General features: G+C 41.0%; 1 protein-coding gene across 1 annotated transcript; it reads right to left on the bottom strand.

Moving 5' to 3' along the window:
- Window positions 1-327: 327 nt before the first annotated feature.
- On the bottom strand, window positions 328-5,140 carry LOC120044372 (H-2 class II histocompatibility antigen, A-Q alpha chain-like). The gene is made up of 4 exons (XM_038988998.1): window positions 5,053-5,140; window positions 2,502-2,777; window positions 1,465-1,740; window positions 328-622 (listed from the first exon to the last, which is right to left on the bottom strand). The coding sequence occupies exons 1-4, from the start codon at window positions 5,120-5,122 to the stop codon at window positions 447-449; spliced, it is 798 nt and encodes a 265-aa protein (XP_038844926.1). The 5' UTR covers window positions 5,123-5,140; the 3' UTR covers window positions 328-446.
- Between the last annotated feature and the right edge of the window lie 13,610 nt (window positions 5,141-18,750).

The following is an 18,750-nucleotide window of genomic DNA, read 5'->3' as shown; positions in this document are numbered from 1 at the left end:
TATTAAGCCTTCGCAGAAGGCAGGAATCGTGGTCACAGGCAGGCAATGGTCAAACACAGGTAGGCAGTCAAAAACAAACAATACCTCACAACCATACAAACAGAAAGACCTGAACTAAATAGGGAGCTGATGAGACCAGGTGAGAAATGATCACAGGAGAAATCAATGAACAAAAATGAAAGATAGGGCTACGTTCAAGAACACAAAGAAAAAGAACACAAGGTTGACTAAGAAAAGAAAAGCAGAACCTTACAGTATCTCCCAATTTATTTATTTTTTATTGTAAAAAAAATACTTATTCTAAAAAATACAACTAACCTTCTACACTTTTTCAAATAGACAGAAATCAACAGCGAGTAATGGCGTACAGTATTGACTGTGATTTACCAATATTGTGCAGAATGTAATGTGATGATTATGACACTTAATTGCTTCAATCGTAATGGCTAGATCTCTCTAGTCCAGTGCCTCACTTCCCATCTTTTTTCCTGAGACTCAGTGGCTCTCTTTCCTTTGTAGATGAAGAATATTCCAGTAGCCACCCCCAGCAGCCCAAGAGTGAGGCCCACTCCACAGAATACAGCAGGACCAGGACCAGCACTGGACCCACTGACCTTATATTCTGGAAGACAAGATGTGTCACCAGAATCAGCACAATACACAACCACTCATCACACACTGCCTTGGAATGGCTTGTTTCAGGTCTCAATTTCAGAGTTGTTTGAGTTCCTTCTTAAGGTTTAATATTAAAGTAAATATACTGAACAAAAATATAAACGCAACATAAAAGACCCCAGACATTTTCCACTTTTGTCCACAAATTTCATTACATCCCTATTAGTGAGCATTTCGCTTTGCCAAGATAATCCATCCACCTGACTGGTGTGGCATATCAAAAAGCTGATTAAACAGCATGATCATTACACAGGTGCACCTAGTTCTTGGGACAATAAAAGGTCACTCTAAAATGTGCAGTTTTGTCACACAACACAATGCCATAGATGTCTCAAGTTCTGAGGGAACATGCAGTTGGCATGCTGACTGCAAGAATGTCCACCAGAGCTGTTGCCAGAGAATTTAATGTTAATTTCTCTGCCATAAGCCACCTCCAACGTAATTTTTGAGAATTTGGTGTATGTCCAACCGGTCTCACAACTGCAGATCACATGTAACCACGCCAATCCAGGACCTCAACATCCGGCTTCCGCCCTGGCGGGATCGTCTAAGACCAGCCACCCGGACACATCTGATTGGCTGGGCCTGGCTCCCCAGTGGGTGGGCCTATGGCCTCCCCTGGCTGCGCTGCCTTCCCAGTCATGTGAAATCCATAGATTAGGGCCTAATGAATTTAATTAATTTTCTAATTTTCTTATATGAACTGTAACTCGTTGAAATTGTTGCACGTTGCGTTTATATTTTTGTTCAGTATAGAACCATGTACAAAAATATTATGTCCTCTCTCACCCCTGGTTTTGGGGTCCTTCAGGGCCGTGTGCGCCACAGCGCAGATGTAGACGTCTTCCTTTTGTGGGGTGAAACTCAGCCTGGAGAACTGGTGGAACGTTCCATCTTTATTAGGATAGTAACGACTGAGAGATAATCCCTCAGTCACCTCCATTCCATTCTTGGTCCAGTTGACTTTGACAGGCGGGGGAAAGAAATCATTCACAAAGCAGATGAGGGTGTTCTCCACCCCCAGTTCCACCTCATCCCTGGGGTAGATGGTGCTCTCAGGGGCATCTGGAGGGCAACAAAAGCCTGAAACTGTATTCACTCAAAAATTGAAGTTTGTCAGACTTTCGAAATGTCAGTGCCTATTGTCCCATTCATTTGGGATTAAGGCAGATACTGTACATAGACCTACTCAAAAGATAGCATATTTGGTATTTGGTATTTTATTAGGATCCCCATTAGCTGTTGCGAAGCAGCAGCTACTCTTCCTTGGGTCCACACAAAACATGAAACATTACATAATAAAGAACATAAAGACAAGAACAGATCAAGGACAGAACTATATCCATTTAAAAAAGGCACACGTAGCCTACATATCAACACATAATGTACACACAAACAATCTATGTCAAATAGGGGAGAGGCGTTGTGCTGTGAGGTGTGTGCTGTGAGGCTTTATCTGTTTTTTTTAACCAGGTTTGCTGTTCATTTGAGCAATATGAGATGGAACTGTACGCTTTCTTGAGTTTGTTCTGGATTTAGGGACTGTGAAAAGACCCCTGGTGGCATGTGTGGTGGGGTAAGTGTGTGTCAGGGCTGTGTGTAAGTTTGGGATTTTCAACTCATTAATGTTTCTTATAAAAAGAAGAAGTGATGCAGTCAGTCTCTCCTCAACCTTTAGCCAAGAGAGACTGGCATGCATAGTATATGACATTAACTCCGCTTGACAGACCACTCTGACAAAGATTGATTTTGGAGATGCACAAATCATATTGAATCACTGATTATTTATCAGTTTATGTGAGACATTCCCATCAATCTTCACTTACCTTTGATTTTTGGTATTTTCGGTTCAGACAGTTTGCCCCATGCGACACAGTTTTTGCACCAAACTCTGCTAATGGTAGCATATTCACAAGCCCTTTCTTTATCCTCTGGTGTAATAGATATGAATTTAGGTAATGTAAACACTACATCTGCTATTAGACATCTAGTACTGTTTTTATTGAAGTCACCATAGACGACTTCATCTCCATCAATCTCAAGTCCCACCGCAGGATCACTTGACTCAAAGCATCCGTAGATAAAGTGAATTTCATGATGAACTGAAATGGGGGGAAAACACGTTACTTCAAATTAATCAACTGAGGTTTATATAATTTTTCCAGGATGGTAATATCTACACTACCGGTCAAAAGTTTTAGAACACATACTCATTCAAAGGTTTTTCTATTTAAAAAAAAACGATTTTCTACATTGTAGAATAATAGTGAAGACATCAAAACTATGAAATAACACATATGGAATGATGTAGTATCCAAAAAAGTGTTAAACAAATCAAAATATATTTTATATTTGAGATTCTTCAAATAGCTACCCTTTGCCTTAATGAAAGCTTTGCACACTCTTGACATTCTCTCAACCAGCTTCACCTGGAATACTTTTCCAACAGTCTTGAAGGAGGTCCCACATATGCTGAGTACTTGTTGGCTGCTTTTCATTCACTCTACAGTCCGACTCATCCCAAACCATCTCAATTTGGTTGAGGTCAGGGGATAGTGGAGGCCAGGTCATCTGATGCATCACACTCCTTCTTGGTAAAATAGCCCTTACACAGCCTTGAGGTGTGTTCGCTCATCCATATATGTATATGTCATATTCTTATTCCATCCCTTTACTTAGATTTGTGTGTATTAGGTAGTTGTTGTGGAATTGTTAGATTACTTGTTAGATATTACTGCACTGTCGGAACTAGAAGCACAAGCATTTTGCTACACTTGCATTAACATCTGCTAACCATGTGTATGTGACCAATACAGTTTCATTTGATTTGATGTGTTGGGTCGTTGAAAAACAAATGATAGACCCACTAAGCCCAAACCAGATGGGATGGCGTATCGCTGCAGAATGCTGTGGTGGCCATGCTTGTTAAGTGTGCCTTGAATTCTAAATAAATCACAGACAGTGTCACCAGCAAAGCACCCCCACACCATAACACCTCCTCCTCCATGCTTTACGGTTGTCACGTCTGCTCCCGCTCCCCCTCTCTGGTGCTCGAGGTCATCAGTTCACTCATCATTACACACACCTGCCACCATCGTTACGCGCACCTGCGCTTAATTATCGGACTCACCTGGATTTACCTCCCCTATATCTGTCACTTTCATTCCGGAGTCAGCATTAATGTTGTTGTGTTTTTCTGTCCAGACGCTGTTATTGTTTTGTTTCAAGTCTATTTATTATTAAATCCACACCCTGTACTTGCTTCTCGTCTCCCACAACGGTGGGAAATACACATGCGGAGATCATCCGTTCACCCACACTGCGTCTCACAAAGACACGGCGGTTGGAACCAAAAATCTCCAATTTGGACTCCAGAACAAAGGACAAGTTTCCACCAGTCTAATGTCCATTGCTCATGTTTCTTGGCATAAGCAAGTCTCTTCTTCTTATTGGTGTCCTTTAGTAGTGGTTTCTTTGCAGCAGTTTGACCATGAAGGCCTGATTCACACAGTCTCCTCTGAACAGTTGATATTGAGATGTATCCGGGGCGGCAGGTAGCCTAGTGGTTAGAGCGTTGGACTAATAACCGCAAGGTTGCAAGATCAAATCCCTGAGCTGACCAGGTAAAAATCTGTCATTCTGCCCCTGAACAAGGCAGTTAACCCACTGTTCCTAGACCATCATTGAAAATAATAATTTGTTCTTAACTTGCCTAGTAAAATAAAAAAATAAAACTTCTGAGGCTGGTAACTCTAATGAACTTATCCTCTGCAGCAGAGGTAACTCTGGAGCTTCCATTCCTGTGGCAGTCCTCATGAGAGCAAGTTTTATCATAGCACTTGATGGTTTTTGCGACTTCACTTTCCAAGTTCTTGAAATGTCCGCTATTGACTGACCTTCATGTCTTAAAGTAATGATGGACTGTCGTTTCTCTTTGCTTATTTGAGCTGTTCTTGCCATAATACACAACTGATTGGCTCAAATGCATTAAGAAGGAAAGAAATTCCACAAATGAACTTTTAAGAAGAAACACCTGTTAATTGAAATGCATTCCAGGTGACAACCTTATGAAGCTGGTTGAGAGAATGCCAAGAGTGTGCAAAGCTGTCATCAATGCAAAGGGTGGCTATTTGAAGAATCTCAAATATAAAATATATTTTGATTTGTGTAACACTTTTTTGGTTACTACATGATTCCATATGTGTTATTTCATAGTTTTGATGTCTTCACTATTATTCTACAATGTAGAAAATAGTAAAAATAAAGAAAAACCCTTGAATGAGTGTGTGTTCTAAAAATTTTGGACCGGTAGTGTATATCAAACATGAACAAAGGCATTTACACTAGTACAGCATAAAACATAAATCAAACTCTTACTTTCTGCAGAAGTGCAAACGGCTCCAGTGAGAATCAGAATAATCACAGAGTAGTTCATCTCGAAGCTCATCTGTGTGTTTGAGAGAGTGCTGCAGAATCTAACTCTTTCAGTCTCTGATGGGAAGCTCTGAAAAGGAGGAAACTACAAATGTGTCGTTTCTGCTTTTCTAATTCCTTTCATTCTTACGTGACCACACACCAAACTTAAACACCCAGGCTAAGTTAAATACTGTTGTGGAAATTCACCACTAAGGACTCAAACTCAAAGTAAATGAAGCAATCTTTATTAACGCAAGGAGAGGTTCACAAACTCAATACAAGCTTGATGAAAACTCTGAAGAGGATGTTCCCATTCAGTTATTTTATACTGCTACACAAGCATAGATGGTTTCTGTATGTGACAGACTGATACCACATGAAGGCTTCTTACCTTGAAACTGACATAGTGTATCACTCCTTCTAGTTTGCAGAGCAATGTTCTGGGCGTACTACCAAATTGCTTATGAGTGAAAGTGTGGTTTCCTCTGTGCACTCAACCAGTCACATGCTTGAAGCCAACCAAGACAGGTTATTACAAGAGCTGCATTGTTCTAAACATACAATCACATACACACCATAAAATGTCCATCACAATGTAATGAGTTTGTTTTACTTCTTGTCAATATGGGGGCGCTGTTTCCACTTTGTAAAAAATCGTGCCCAAATTAAACTGCCTCGTACTCTATTCTAGATCGTACAATATGCATATTATTATTACTATTGGATAGAAAACACTCTCAAGTTTCTAAAACCGTTTGAATTATATCTGTGAGTAAAACAGAACTCATTTTGCAGCAAACTTCCTGACAGGAAGTGAAAAATCTGAAATCGAGGCTCTGTTCCAGGGCCTTCCTATTCAATTGCTTGAAATCTATGGATATACATGCACTTCATACGCCTTCCACTAGATGTCAACAGGCAGTGGGAGGAGGAATGGGGTGTCTAGCTTGATCTGAGGTCGAACAAGAGCTCTTGGAATGACGTGACCACAATTTCCTTTGTCTACCAATGCTGAAGGACATCAGCATTGGCTTCTGAAAAGCGTTCGGTATAGACGGCTAATATCTCCGGCTTTGATTTTATTTGATACAAGTGATAATATCATCGTAAAGTATGTTTTTTCAATATAGTTTTATCAGATTATTCAACATTTATCGGGAGTTTTGGAGTTTTCCGTTCTCTGCGTTAGGTGAAGATGGACATCTTCGCACCACTTGGCTAGCTAAGGTTGCTAATTCGACAGGAGAAGAGGACATTCTAAAACCAAACAACGATTTATTCTGGACAAAGGACTCCTTGTACAAGATTCTGATGGAAGCTCAGCAAAAGTAAGAACCATTTATGATGTTATTTCGTATTTCTGTGGAAAAAGTTTAGTCCTATTTTCCTTCCTTTTTGCGGGCGCTGTCTCGCTATAACGTAAGCTGTTTGTTATGGTAAAGTTATTTTTAAAAACCTAACACGGCGATTGCATTAAGAACTAGTGTATCTTTCATTTGCTGTCCAACATGTATTTTTTAGTAAAGTTTATGATGAGTTCTTTGATTAGATTAGGTGACTGTCCAAAATATCTCCGGAGATTCTGGTGAATCGATGCTACATATTCACAATGTATAACCACGGTTTGCAGCTCAAAATATGCACATTTTCGAACAAAACATAAGTGTATTGTATAACCTGATGTTATAGGACTGTCATCTGATGAAGTTGGTCAAGGTTAGTGATTAATTTTATATCTTTTGCTGTTTTTTTGCGATCGCTACCTTTGCGGTGAATGAATGCGGTTGTGTGTTTGGCTATTGTGGTAAGCTAATATAATGCTATATTGTGTTTTCGCTGTAAAACACTTAAATCGGAAATATTGGCTGGATTCACAAGATGTTTATCTTTCATTTGCTGTACACCATGTATTTTTCATAAATGTTTTATGATGAGTATTTAGGTATTTCACGTTGCTCTCTGTAATTATTGGCTGGCTGCTTTGGTGATATTTTTGATGGTAGCTGCAATGTAAAACTATGATTTATACCTCAAATATGCACATTTTCGAACAAAACATAGATTTATTGTATAACATGTTATAAGACTGTCATCTGATGAAGTTGTTTCTTGATTAGTGACTAATTATATCTCTATTTGGTCGGTTTTGTGATAGCTACCTATGCGGTAAAAAAATGGTGAAAATATGCGGTTGAGTCTTTGGCTATTGTGGTTAGCTAATAGAAATACATATTGTGTTTTCGCTGTAAAACATTTTAAAAATCGGAAATGATGGCTGGATTCACAAGATGTTTATCTTTCATTTGCTGTATTGGACTTGTGATTTCATGAAAATTATATTATATGATATCCCTGTCGCGTTAGGCTAGGCTATGCTAGTCAGCTTTTTTGATGAGGATGCTCCCGGATCCGGGATGGGTAGCAATGATTAATGTATGATTATACATTTCCATTGCTCTGAAACGGACGTCCGTTTCGTGGTTCACTAAAGCCCTGAAACAGGCCTTCAGTGAAACACTTCAGCTAAACATGTTCTGAATGTGATAAAAACAAGTCGTGTTGACAAAGAATGTGATGGCCTGAAAATAAGACTAGGCCTAGCTCAGCTCCAAACAACCATTGGTTGGGCCTACATCAAATTAAGCTGCTGGGCTAGAACTGTGACGCCCTGATCCGTTTCACCTGTCCCTGTGATTTTCTCCACCCCCTCCAGGTGTCGCTTATTTTCCTCAGTGTATTTATCCCTGTGTTTCCTGTCTCTCTATGCCAGTTCGTCTTGTATGTTCAAGTCAACCAGTGTGTTTTTCCACCCGTACCCCTTTTCTATTCTCTTTTGCTAGTCTTCCCGGTTTTGACCACTGCCTGACTCTGGACTACTTATCCACCTGCCTGATCATCCTGCCTGCCCTGACCTTGAATCTGCCTGCCCTTCGGTACCTATTGGACTCTGAACTGGTTTTGACCTTTTGCCTGTACACGACCATTCTCTTGCCTACCCCTTTTTGGATTAATATAACATTATAAGACTCCAACCATCTGCCTCCTGTGTATGCATCTGGGTCTCGCCTTGTGTCATGATAAGAACCATATACAGCACCTTCAGAAAGTATTCACATCCTTTAACTTTTCCCCCAAAAATTGATACAGCCTGAATGTTATGAATTAAATTAAGTATTTGTGTCACTGATCTACACACAATACCCCATAAAGCAAAAATTGTATTTTGTTTTGAGAAATGTTAACAAATTCATTTTAAAATTAAAAGCTGAAATGTCTTGAGTCAAGTATTTAACACCTTTGTTATGGCAAGCCTAAATAAGTTCAGGAGTAAAAATTTGCTTAACAAATCAGTTGCATGGACTCATTCTGTGTTCAATTGTCACGCCCTGACCATAGAGAGCTTTTATTCTCTATGTTGGTTAGGTCGGGGTGTGATTTAAGGGTGGGTTATCTAGGTGAATTATATTTCTATGTTGGCCTAGTATGGTTCCCAATCAGAGGCAGCTGTTTATCGTTTTCTCTGATTGGGGATCATATTTAGGTAGCCATTTTCCCATTGTGCTTTGTGGGATCTTGTCTATGTATAGTTGCCTGTGAGCATTATTATTTAGCTTCACGTTTCGTTTGTTCGTTTTGTTGGTTGAAGTTTTCTATTCCATAATAAAGGATGGAAACATACCACGCTGCATCTTGGTCTACTCCTTATGACGAACGTGACATCAATAATAGTGGGTGTCAGGATGTCGATGTGGCAGTTATTGTTGTAATGTTTGTCTCCCATGAGACACCATAGGAACAAAGCCAGTATCACTTCCTCAAAATAAAATAACTCAAGAAATCTGTAATACATTTTTTCATTTTTGCAGAGGTTTAAGTTTTACATCAATTTTACATCTAGCTAAGGTGTTTGGTCCAGTATTTCGCAAGTAAAAAATGCGTGATGTGTTGTCTTATGTAAAAAAAGACAAATCTGATCCGCTGCACTGTTGGGCAACTGTCTGCTGTTTGTGTGTTATGTAGTAGGATTGGATAGCGCGCAAACACCCCAGCTGTGTATCCCGTGTTAGTTGGCAAGTGAGCATAGTCTAAATCAAAACCCAACCCTCAAGTAAGTCATGACGAACTGACTTTAAAAAAAACTCAGTTTTGGACGACACTGACTTTATGACAAAAACTAATATCGATGTCACATAGGCTGTTTTCTGTCAGAGAAGTTGTTTATAGCCTTCTGATGTGCTTTAAGCAAAGGAATTAACTTTTTGTCCTGAATACAAAGAATTATGTTTGGGGCAAATCCAACACAAAACATCACTGAGTACAACTCTTCATATTTTCAAGCATGTTGGTGGCTGCATCATGTTATGGGTATGCTTGTCATCGGCAAGGACTAGGGAGTTTTTTTAGGATAAAAAGAAATGCAATACAACTAAGCACAGGCAAAATCCTAGAGGAAAACCTGGTTCAGTCTGCTATCCAACAGACACTGGGATATGAATTCCCCTTTCAGCAGGTCAATCATTCAAGGCCAAATCTACACTGGAGTGGCTTACCAAGATGACATTAAATGTTCCTGTGTGGCCTATTTACAGTTTTGACCCTTGTAGGTCTAAGCACTTATATCGCAATAACTACTAAGCTAACATAAGACATTGTTTTAACCTGTTTGGGCTGCAGGGGCAGTATTGAGTAGCCGGATAAAAGGTGCCCATTTCAAACGGCCTCGTACTCAATTCTTGCTCGTACAATATGCATATTATTATTACTATTGGATAGAAAACACTCTCTAGTTTCTAAAACCGTTTGAATTATATCTGTGAGTAAAACAGAACTCATTTTGCAGCAAACTTCCTGACAGGAAGTGGAAAATCTGAAATCGATGCTCTGTTCTAGGGCCTGCCTATAAAGGTCCTTGATATTTATTAGAATACATGCACTTCATACGTCTTCCACTAGATGTCGACAGGCAGTGAGAGAAGAAATGGAGTGTATAACTTGATCGGTGGTCGAATAAAAGCTCTCGTGATGACGTGTCACCAGTTTCCTGTTTTCTGGAGAGCGTGTGAAGGGACCTGGTTTTGCCTTCTGATAAGCTGTCGTTATAGACGACTAATATCTCCGGCTTTGATTTTATTTGATACATGTGACAATATCATCGTAAAGTATGTTTTTTCAATATAGTTTTATTAGATTATTGAAATTTATTCGGGACGTTAGGCGTGTTGCGTTGTGTGCCTTTGTTCAGGAAGGAGAGCTTCGCGCTACTTTGCTAGCTTTCCGTGCTAATTGACTGGAGAAGAGGACATTCTAAATCCAAACAACGATTGTTCCCGACAAAGGACCCCTTGTACAACATTCTGATGAAAGATCATCAAAAGTAGGACCCATTTTATGATGCTATTTCATATATCTGTCGAACATGTGAAATAGTCGTTTGCGCCCAGATTTTGGGTACTCTCTCGCTATACCTAAGCTGGATGTCGTAATGAAGTTATTTTTAGAATTCTAACACGGCGATTGCATTAAGAACTAGTGTATCTATCATTTCCTATACAACATGTATTTTTTAGTAACGTTTATGTATAGTTATTTGGTCAGAATAGTTGAGTGCCATAAAAATATCCGCACATTCTGGGAAAAAGATGCTACGTTAGCACAATGTATAACCACTGATTTCAGCTCTAAATATGCACATTTTCGAACAAAACATAAGTGTATGTATAACCTGATGTTATAGGACTGTCATCTGATGAAGCTTATCAAGGTTAGTCAAAAATTATATATCTTTTGCTGGTTTATTCGCTATCGCTAACGTGCCTATTGCTATCGCTAACGTGCCTTGATGAATGAATGCGGTAGTGTGGTAGGCTATTGTAGTAAGCTAATATAATGCTATATTGTGTTTTCGCTGTAAAACACTTAAAAAAATCGGAAATATTGGCTGGATTCACAAGATGTTTGTCTTTAATTTGCTATACACCATCGATTTTTCAGAAATGTTTTATGATGAGTATTTAGGTATTTGACGTTGGTGTCTGTAATTACTCTGGCTGCTTCGGTCCTATTTGTGACGGTAGCTGTGATGGTAGCTGCAATGTAAAACTGATTTATACCTCAAATATGCACATTTTTCGAACAAAACATAGATTTATTGTATAACATGTTATAAGACTGTCATCTGATGAAGTTGTTTCTTGGTTAGTTTGGTTGGTTCTTGGTTAGTTAGGTTGGCTTTGTGCATGCTACCTGTGCTGTGAAAAATGTCTGTCCTTTTTTGTATTTGGTGGTGAGCTAACATAAATATATGTGGTGTTTTCGCTGTAAAACATTTTAAAAATCGGACATGTTGGCTGGATTCACAAGATGTTTATCTTTCATATGCTGTATTGGACTTGTTAATGTGTGAAAGTTAAATATTTCTAAAAAATATATTTTGAATTTCGCGCCCTGCACTTGAAGTGGCTGTTGTCATATTGTGCCCGGCTTCGGGCTTGCAGCCCAAAGAAGTTAAGATGGTCATAATATGTATCATTTAGCCATTTGATTCAGAATTTTAGGACCACTGTCTTGAACTCACTGAATTCTGATTCGCCAGTTCCGAGTTTCCAGTTGTTTCGAACGCGGCAGAAGTCATGCCAATTTTGAGTGTTTATCCTTTTAAAGCTTGGAAAAGAGACCCTTAAACCCAGACTTGGACCACACACCCACTCCACTGAATAGCAAGCTAGTGATTGCTTTGCAATGCTTGCAGTTAGCCACTGATTCCATCCAAACCACTCATTGTTGAATTTGCGATTTCCAACTTGTTGTGTAACATTATGTCCACTGGCCAATGAGCACCGATACATTTTATCTATGATTTCTCTTCATAATTTCTTTTCATATGACAAGGATTGAAAATGATTTGCCAGTAGATTGTCAACTTGATTCATGATTTTGACTGCTAGCTTACTAGCTAAGATTTTGAAAGTATGATGTTGACACGATCTGTCCAGTCAAAGCTACGGTACATATGTGATTTGACATAATTTTATCTGTGGACAATGACCTCGAGCCTTCTTGGATGGGCACTTCTAATGTAACTATGGCAGCACTTAAGGGGCTTAAATTTTCAAGCACTACCCGTAGATTCTGTGGTGATGTAGTGTCCCCATGAATGACAGAACACTGAGCCAATCCCGGCGCAAATAGAGAACATTACCAACCCCTACGCGCTGTATTTTCCGCTGTCAAAACCTGTCACGATTCAGAGTGACTCAAGCCAGTATGGACTTGGCTGTTGCCTCATGCAGGAGGGCCAGCCTGTGGCATTCGCCTCTAGGGCACTCACCCCAACAGAGCAGAACTATGCCCAGATAGAGAAGGAGTGCCTCAGCATTGTGTTTGCATGCCAACGCTTCCACCACTACCTGTACGGGCGCAAAAATATTACCGCAGAGACAGATCACAAGCCCCTTATTGCTATATTCAGCAAGCCTCTTCTGAATGCCCCAAAACGACTGCAGAGCATGCTACTGGCCCTACAAAACTACAACCTCAAGGTGGTGTATAAGCCAGGGCCAGAGATGTATGTGAGTGACACGCTCAGCAGGGCTACTGCATCAGGCACTTACACACGCTCCATGCATGAGCAACACGCAGTGTGCAGCTTACAAACAGAGCAAGTGGATGTTGAACACATCAACCAGGCTGACTACCTCAATGTTACGGACCAGCGCCTTATACAAATCAGACAGCACACAGACAGGGACGGACAACTCCAGGCATTGAGGTCTGTGATTCTGAGGGGCTGGCCCGACTGCAAGGAAGAAACTGCTTTAGCCGTCAGAGAATATTGGCCAGTCAAAGAGGAGCTCAGTGTTCAAAACAGAGTAATATTCAAGTGTCAGAGAGTCGTTATTCCCCGGTCTCTGCGCCCTGAGATGTTGGCGTGTGTGCACTCAAGTCACATAGGAGGTGAGGCCTGTTACAGACAAGCACGTGACACACTGTATTGGCCAGGAATGCAGAGTGAAATCAAAGACTATGTCAGTAAATGCACAATCTGCAATGAATATGCCAGTGAGCAACAGAGAGAGACGATGATGTCCCACGAGCTACCGATGCGCCCCTGGCAGATAGTAAGTCTAGATCTCTTCCAGCACAGTGGCAAAGACTTTCTGCTGGTAGTCGATCATTACTCAGACTTTTGGGAGATTGACCTCCTCCCGACCTCTCAGCAGAGACAACGATCAAACGCTGCAAGGCTCAGTTTGCCCGCTATGGCCAGCCAGATAGGGTAATTTCAGACAATGGACCCCAATTCTCCGGAGTTGAGTTCCGAAAATTTGCTGCAGGATGGGAATTCGAACACGTCACTTCATCACCACTACACCCAAAAGCTAATGGAAAGGCGGAGTCCGCAGTAAAACCGCAAAGAACCTCTGCAAAAAGGCTCTGCGAGAGGGCAAAGATGTCTGGAAAGCAATCCTGCAGTGGCGCAATACCCCGACAGAAGGCATGGATAGCAGCCCGGCCCAGCGCCTCATGGCACGGCGCTTAAAAGCAGCTCTGCCAGTAGCCAGCACTCTCCTGGAGCCATGTGTGGTGACAGACGTGCTGGTGAAGCTACGTCACAGAAGACAGGTCTCCAAGTTCATCTACGACAAATCAGCAAAAGACTTACCTGAGCTCAGGGTGGGTGAAACGGTCCTCGCAGACAAGCCCCCTGTCTTTTCACGCTGCGGGCGTCTGTCCCAGCCACCAAAAATACTTAATCTGTAGGTTTCCCATCAGGGATTGTTGACAGACAGAGATAAAAGCGAAGAGAGTATCAAAATGTGTTGTTGTTACCTGAGAGAAAAAAGAAAAGAAAAATACTAAACTGTTCCTGTTGGAAATTATTATTACTAGGTTTGTTTTGTTAGTGAATTGACACCTCCTGTCCTATTTTATTAAAGGGAAGATGTTATGGGTGTAAGATGGCACAGTGATGCCATCTGTTGGTAAATGTTCATTACTGCAACTCATGTGTTTTACCGGGGTGCTTGAGATACCCGGATGTATTGTGATGTACTGAACAAGACTGGTTACTCGCATCAATGCCTGTCTCGTCATTTAACATTCAAACACTATTCCAGTGTCATGCACTTCATGGTTCACCAGCAGCCCCAAAGACCTAAGGAATACGCTACCAGCCAAACAAGCTTGTAAGAATTGAACTTAAACTTACCCCCCTCATACTCATCATGAGGTTGAGCATTTTTTAATCTCGATCTCTGTATCTATGTAAGTGTATACGCAATTATGTAAAATTGTGGCTGGTTTTCCTTTTGTAGTCCATGAATGTCTGTCGTCCCTGCCACATACGTCTCGTGTCTGAGCCGTTGAATTGCAACTCAACTTCATCTCTATACTGATGTTCAGCTTGTTTGATTGCGTTGTGGAGTGAATAACTACACTATTTATATTCTGGCCTATTACCAGTCACCTTGCCATGGTTAAATGAGGTGGTTCGCGCGTTCAGTTTCGCGCGAATGCTACCATCTATCCACGGTTTCTGGGTAGGGTAGGTTTTAATAGTCACAGTAGGTACTCTGTTTATCTTATATGCTGTTGCCTAGTCACTTTACCCCTACACACATCTACAGTGCATTCGGAAATTATTCAGACCCGTTGACTTTTTCCACATTGTGTTACATTACAGCATTTTTCTAAAATTCAATTCATTTGTTTCCTCATCAATCTACACACAATACCCCATAACGGCAAAGCGAAAACAGGTTTAAATTTTTTTTGCAAATGTATTACAAATGAAAAACACAAATACCTTATTTACATCAGTATTCAGACCCTTTGCTATGAGAATTGATATTGAGCTCAGGTGCATCATGCTTCCATTGATCATCCTTGAGATGTTCCTACAACTTGATTGAAGTCCGCCTGTATTAAATTCAATTGAGTGGACATGATTTGGAAAGGCACACACCAGTCTATATAAGGTCCCACAGTTGACAGTGCATATCAGAGAAGAAACCAAGCCATGAGGTTGAAGGAATTGTCCGTAGAGCTCCGAGACAGGATTGTGTCCAGGCACAGATCTGGGGAAGGGTAAAAAAAAAAATGTCTGCAGCATTGAAGGTCTCCAAGAACACAGTGGCCTCCATCATTCTTAAATGGAAGAAGTTTGGAACCACCAAGACTCTTCCTAGAGCTGGCCAAACTGAGCAATCGGGGGAGAAGGGCCTTGATCAGGGGGGTGACCAAGAACCAGATGGTCACTGACAGAGCTCCAGAGTTCCTCTGTGGAGATGGGAGAACCTTCCAGAAGGTCAACCATCTCCGCAGCACTCCACCAATCAGGCCTTTGTGGTAGAGTGGCCAAACGGAAGCCACTTCTCAGTAATAGGCACATGACAGCCCGCTTGGAGTTTGGAGGAAACCTGGGACCATCCCTACGGTGAAGTATAGTGGTAGCACCATCATGCTGTGGGGATGTTATTCAGCGGCAAGGACATGGAGACTAGTCAGGATTGAGGGAAAGATGAACGGAGCAAAGTACAGAGAGATCCTTGATGAAAATCTGCCCCAGAGCACTCAGGACCTCAGACTGGGGTGAAGATTTCACCTTCCAACAGGACAACAACCCCAAGTACACAGCTAAGACAACGCAGGTGTGGCTTTGGGACAAGTCTCTGAATATCCTTGAGTGGCCTAGCAAGAGCCCGGACTTGAACCCGATCAAACATCTCTGGAGAGACCTGAAAATAGTTGTGCAGCGACGCTCCCCATCCAACCTGACAGAGCTTGAGAGAATCTGCAGAAAATAATGGGCGAAACTCCCCAAATACAGGTGTGCTAAGCCTGTAGCGTCATACCCAAGAAGACTCAAGGCTGTAATCGCTGCTAAAGGTGCTTCAACAAAGTACTAAGTAAAGGGTCTAAATACTTATGTAAATGTGATTTTTCATTTTTTCATTGTTGGGATTTGAGTTTGCAAGAAAGGCATTTCACTGTACTTGTGCATGTGACATTGAAACTTAATTGGAGAGTTAATGTTTAGTGAAAAGTGTCCTTGTACAAATCAGGAGTCATACCTGCATTAGCATATTTGATTCCTCTGAAATCCACATTGTCACCTTCTGCAGTAGTCATTGTGTTCGTGGCGTACCTAAAACCTGAAACACAGCATCATCAAAATCAGCATAATCAATATTCAGCTCAGTTGCCTTGGTTTTGCTTGGCTCAGTAATGTGTACATGGCTTGTATGTTCCACAATGCTGTGACATTGGCATAAACTTATCCAAAGCGCTGGTAGACAGGAGTTTCAGATGTATTTGGAGGACATGAGTGAGGTCACACGACACAGCCTAGGCCACTCACAGTGGGATCCCTCTCCACCACCAGCACCCCGTCCAGAATTATCTTCTGCTTCAGCCAGTAGATGACGGACCAGCCCACCACGCCCCCTCCTACAATCACGATGTCGGTAGGAGTGGTTCTTCTCAAACGGTGTCCAGTCACTGCCAGGCATGGCGTCCGCCGCGTTCACCCTGAACGCTTTGCACTGGTTCTCTAGATCTGTGTTGAGAGATAGGTTGTTATTGTTATTTCTATTAGGACATAAGGCACTTCATTGAAGAAAAGCCTTTGATGTGTCATTCTAGTTATAACTAAGAAAACTACTCAGTTCTTCTCATATCGACTGCAGAGGGACTTGATGAGAATACATGGCATTCACACCAACTACAAGAAGAATTTCAACATATGATATTTTTACCTTTCATTTTAAATTTCAAATCAACTGAAATGATGTATGGGATTCATTTCAACATGTCAACAAAAAGTATTACAGCAAACAGCACTAAATGTCAACAATCAAAATGCATGTAGTAGTTTATCATCATTTACAATATATGAATATGAAATGTAATGAAAACTTATTTGGTAAATTAGCTAACTGGCTAATTAGGACATGGCCCATTCATAGACGCTAACTACCTTTAGCACCTATTGAGATAGTATCTTCTTCCTGGGGGACTTTTGTTTAGCCCTTACACTCTAGGAAATTGACCTATATGTACAGGGCCAAATTTAAATGTTTCCAACAGAAGAACTATACAAAAAAGCATATGCCTGACCATGGCAGCATTTGAAAGAGAACACTTTGGAGATTATGGGGAAATTATCAGACCAGAAGGTGAGGACACAACAGTTCCCCTGAAAAGACTGAATCCAAACATTTCCACTGTTGATTTTATGTGCATTTTACATTTCCTGTACTTTTCACAGCATTTGTCAAAAACAAAATTAAAAAAATACTCTGGATACATTCAGTAACAAAGTAAGAATATTAATTACATTTTAGCGTAGGTGCAAGATAAGAAATAAGGATTACAAGGGTTTGAGTGACGTCTAACTTGTGTCTCCAAGTGGCCACACACTTCTCCAAACTGTGTACATTTCCTAAGTAATGTCAATGCACTTTTATGACTCAAGGAAAGACCCTTCAGCTATAAAGGTGTTTTTTTTTAGCTCTCCTAGCTTTGCCATTGAGGAACTGAAGTAAGCACACTTGTAATTGTTTTGTTTGGCACACAGCCCTACGTCCCCACGTCACACAATTACTGTAGTTGTTTACGCAATCCAAAAACGTTCTATTATAAATCGCAATCTGGGTCAGGTGGGCATCATTTGAATGCTTATTCTATTGCCAACATGACTAACTAAGTTATAAATTCCGGTATCACAGTGTTAGGCTTTCAAAAGGCACTTCAGACAAACCAATTATAACTTTAATGCGTATAGAATGGAGTCATGAGAGCGTTCAAGTGCCTGTTCCGCAGCTAATTTTCTTCACAATACAACACACATAGGCTGATTCTGTTCAGGACATGTCATCCTTGTAAAGGTGTCCGAATGCTTCCCAGCCGAAACAGTTCGGGGCAGTTTGTGCATATATTATACTGACGACATTTTGTGACGTTTTTGTTAATTTTGGTATTCGGCAAGTTTTTTTTAGGTTGTTAGTGCACACTACATTTTTTCTCGAGCCAAGCCGAAGTCGGAAGCCAAAGTCTACGCCTCTTTGTCAGTGATTGGTCAACAGTAGGGATTCTTCAATTAAGTGTTTGTTATTATTCAACAAACACTACCAGATCCACTAGCCCGTCAGCTAACATGTTTTTATAAAATAATTATGTACAGTTCAGTACAGCCCGACAGCCAGTTCAGTACAGCCCGACAGGATGCTCTCGATTGTGCATCTGTAGAAGTTTGTGAGTGCTTTTGGCCGCTTGGCCGTCCGCATGATGATCTTAGGCTTCTGTGCGGCTGCTTGGCCATGGAAACCCACTTCATGAAGCCCCCGAAGAACAGTTCTTGTGCTGACGTTACTTCCAGAGGCAGTTTGGAACTCGGTAGTGAGCGTTGCAACCTAGTACAGACGATTTTTAAGCGCTACGTGCTTCATCACTCGGCGGCCCTGTTCTGTGAGCTTGTTTGGCCTACGCGGCTGAGCCGTTGTTGCTCCTAGACGTTTCATCTTCACAATTACAGCAATTATATTTGACCGCGGCATCTCTAACAGGGCAGAAATTTGACGAACTGACTTGTTGGAAAAGTGTCATCCTATGACGGTGCCACATTGAAAGTCACTGAGCTCTTCAGTAAGGCCATTCTAC

Source organism: Salvelinus namaycush, chromosome 3, assembly GCF_016432855.1.
Source record: "Salvelinus namaycush isolate Seneca chromosome 3, SaNama_1.0, whole genome shotgun sequence".
Lineage (NCBI taxonomy): Eukaryota > Metazoa > Chordata > Actinopteri > Salmoniformes > Salmonidae > Salvelinus > Salvelinus namaycush.
This window is presented reverse-complemented; position numbering and strand designations above follow the sequence as displayed.

Excerpts from the sequence above, each read along its gene's own strand:
- LOC120044372 (XM_038988998.1), bottom strand. The coding sequence starts at position 5,122 with ATGAGCTTCGAGATGAACTACTCTGTGATTATTCTGATTCTCACTGGA. Across the intron at positions 1,741-2,501 it reads GAAAATACCAAAAATCAAAG|ATGCCCCTGAGAGCACCATC; the intron begins GTAAGTGAAGAT and ends GTTGCCCTCCAG. Across the intron at positions 623-1,464 it reads GAAGGACCCCAAAACCAGGG|AATATAAGGTCAGTGGGTCC; the intron begins GTGAGAGAGGAC and ends CTTGTCTTCCAG.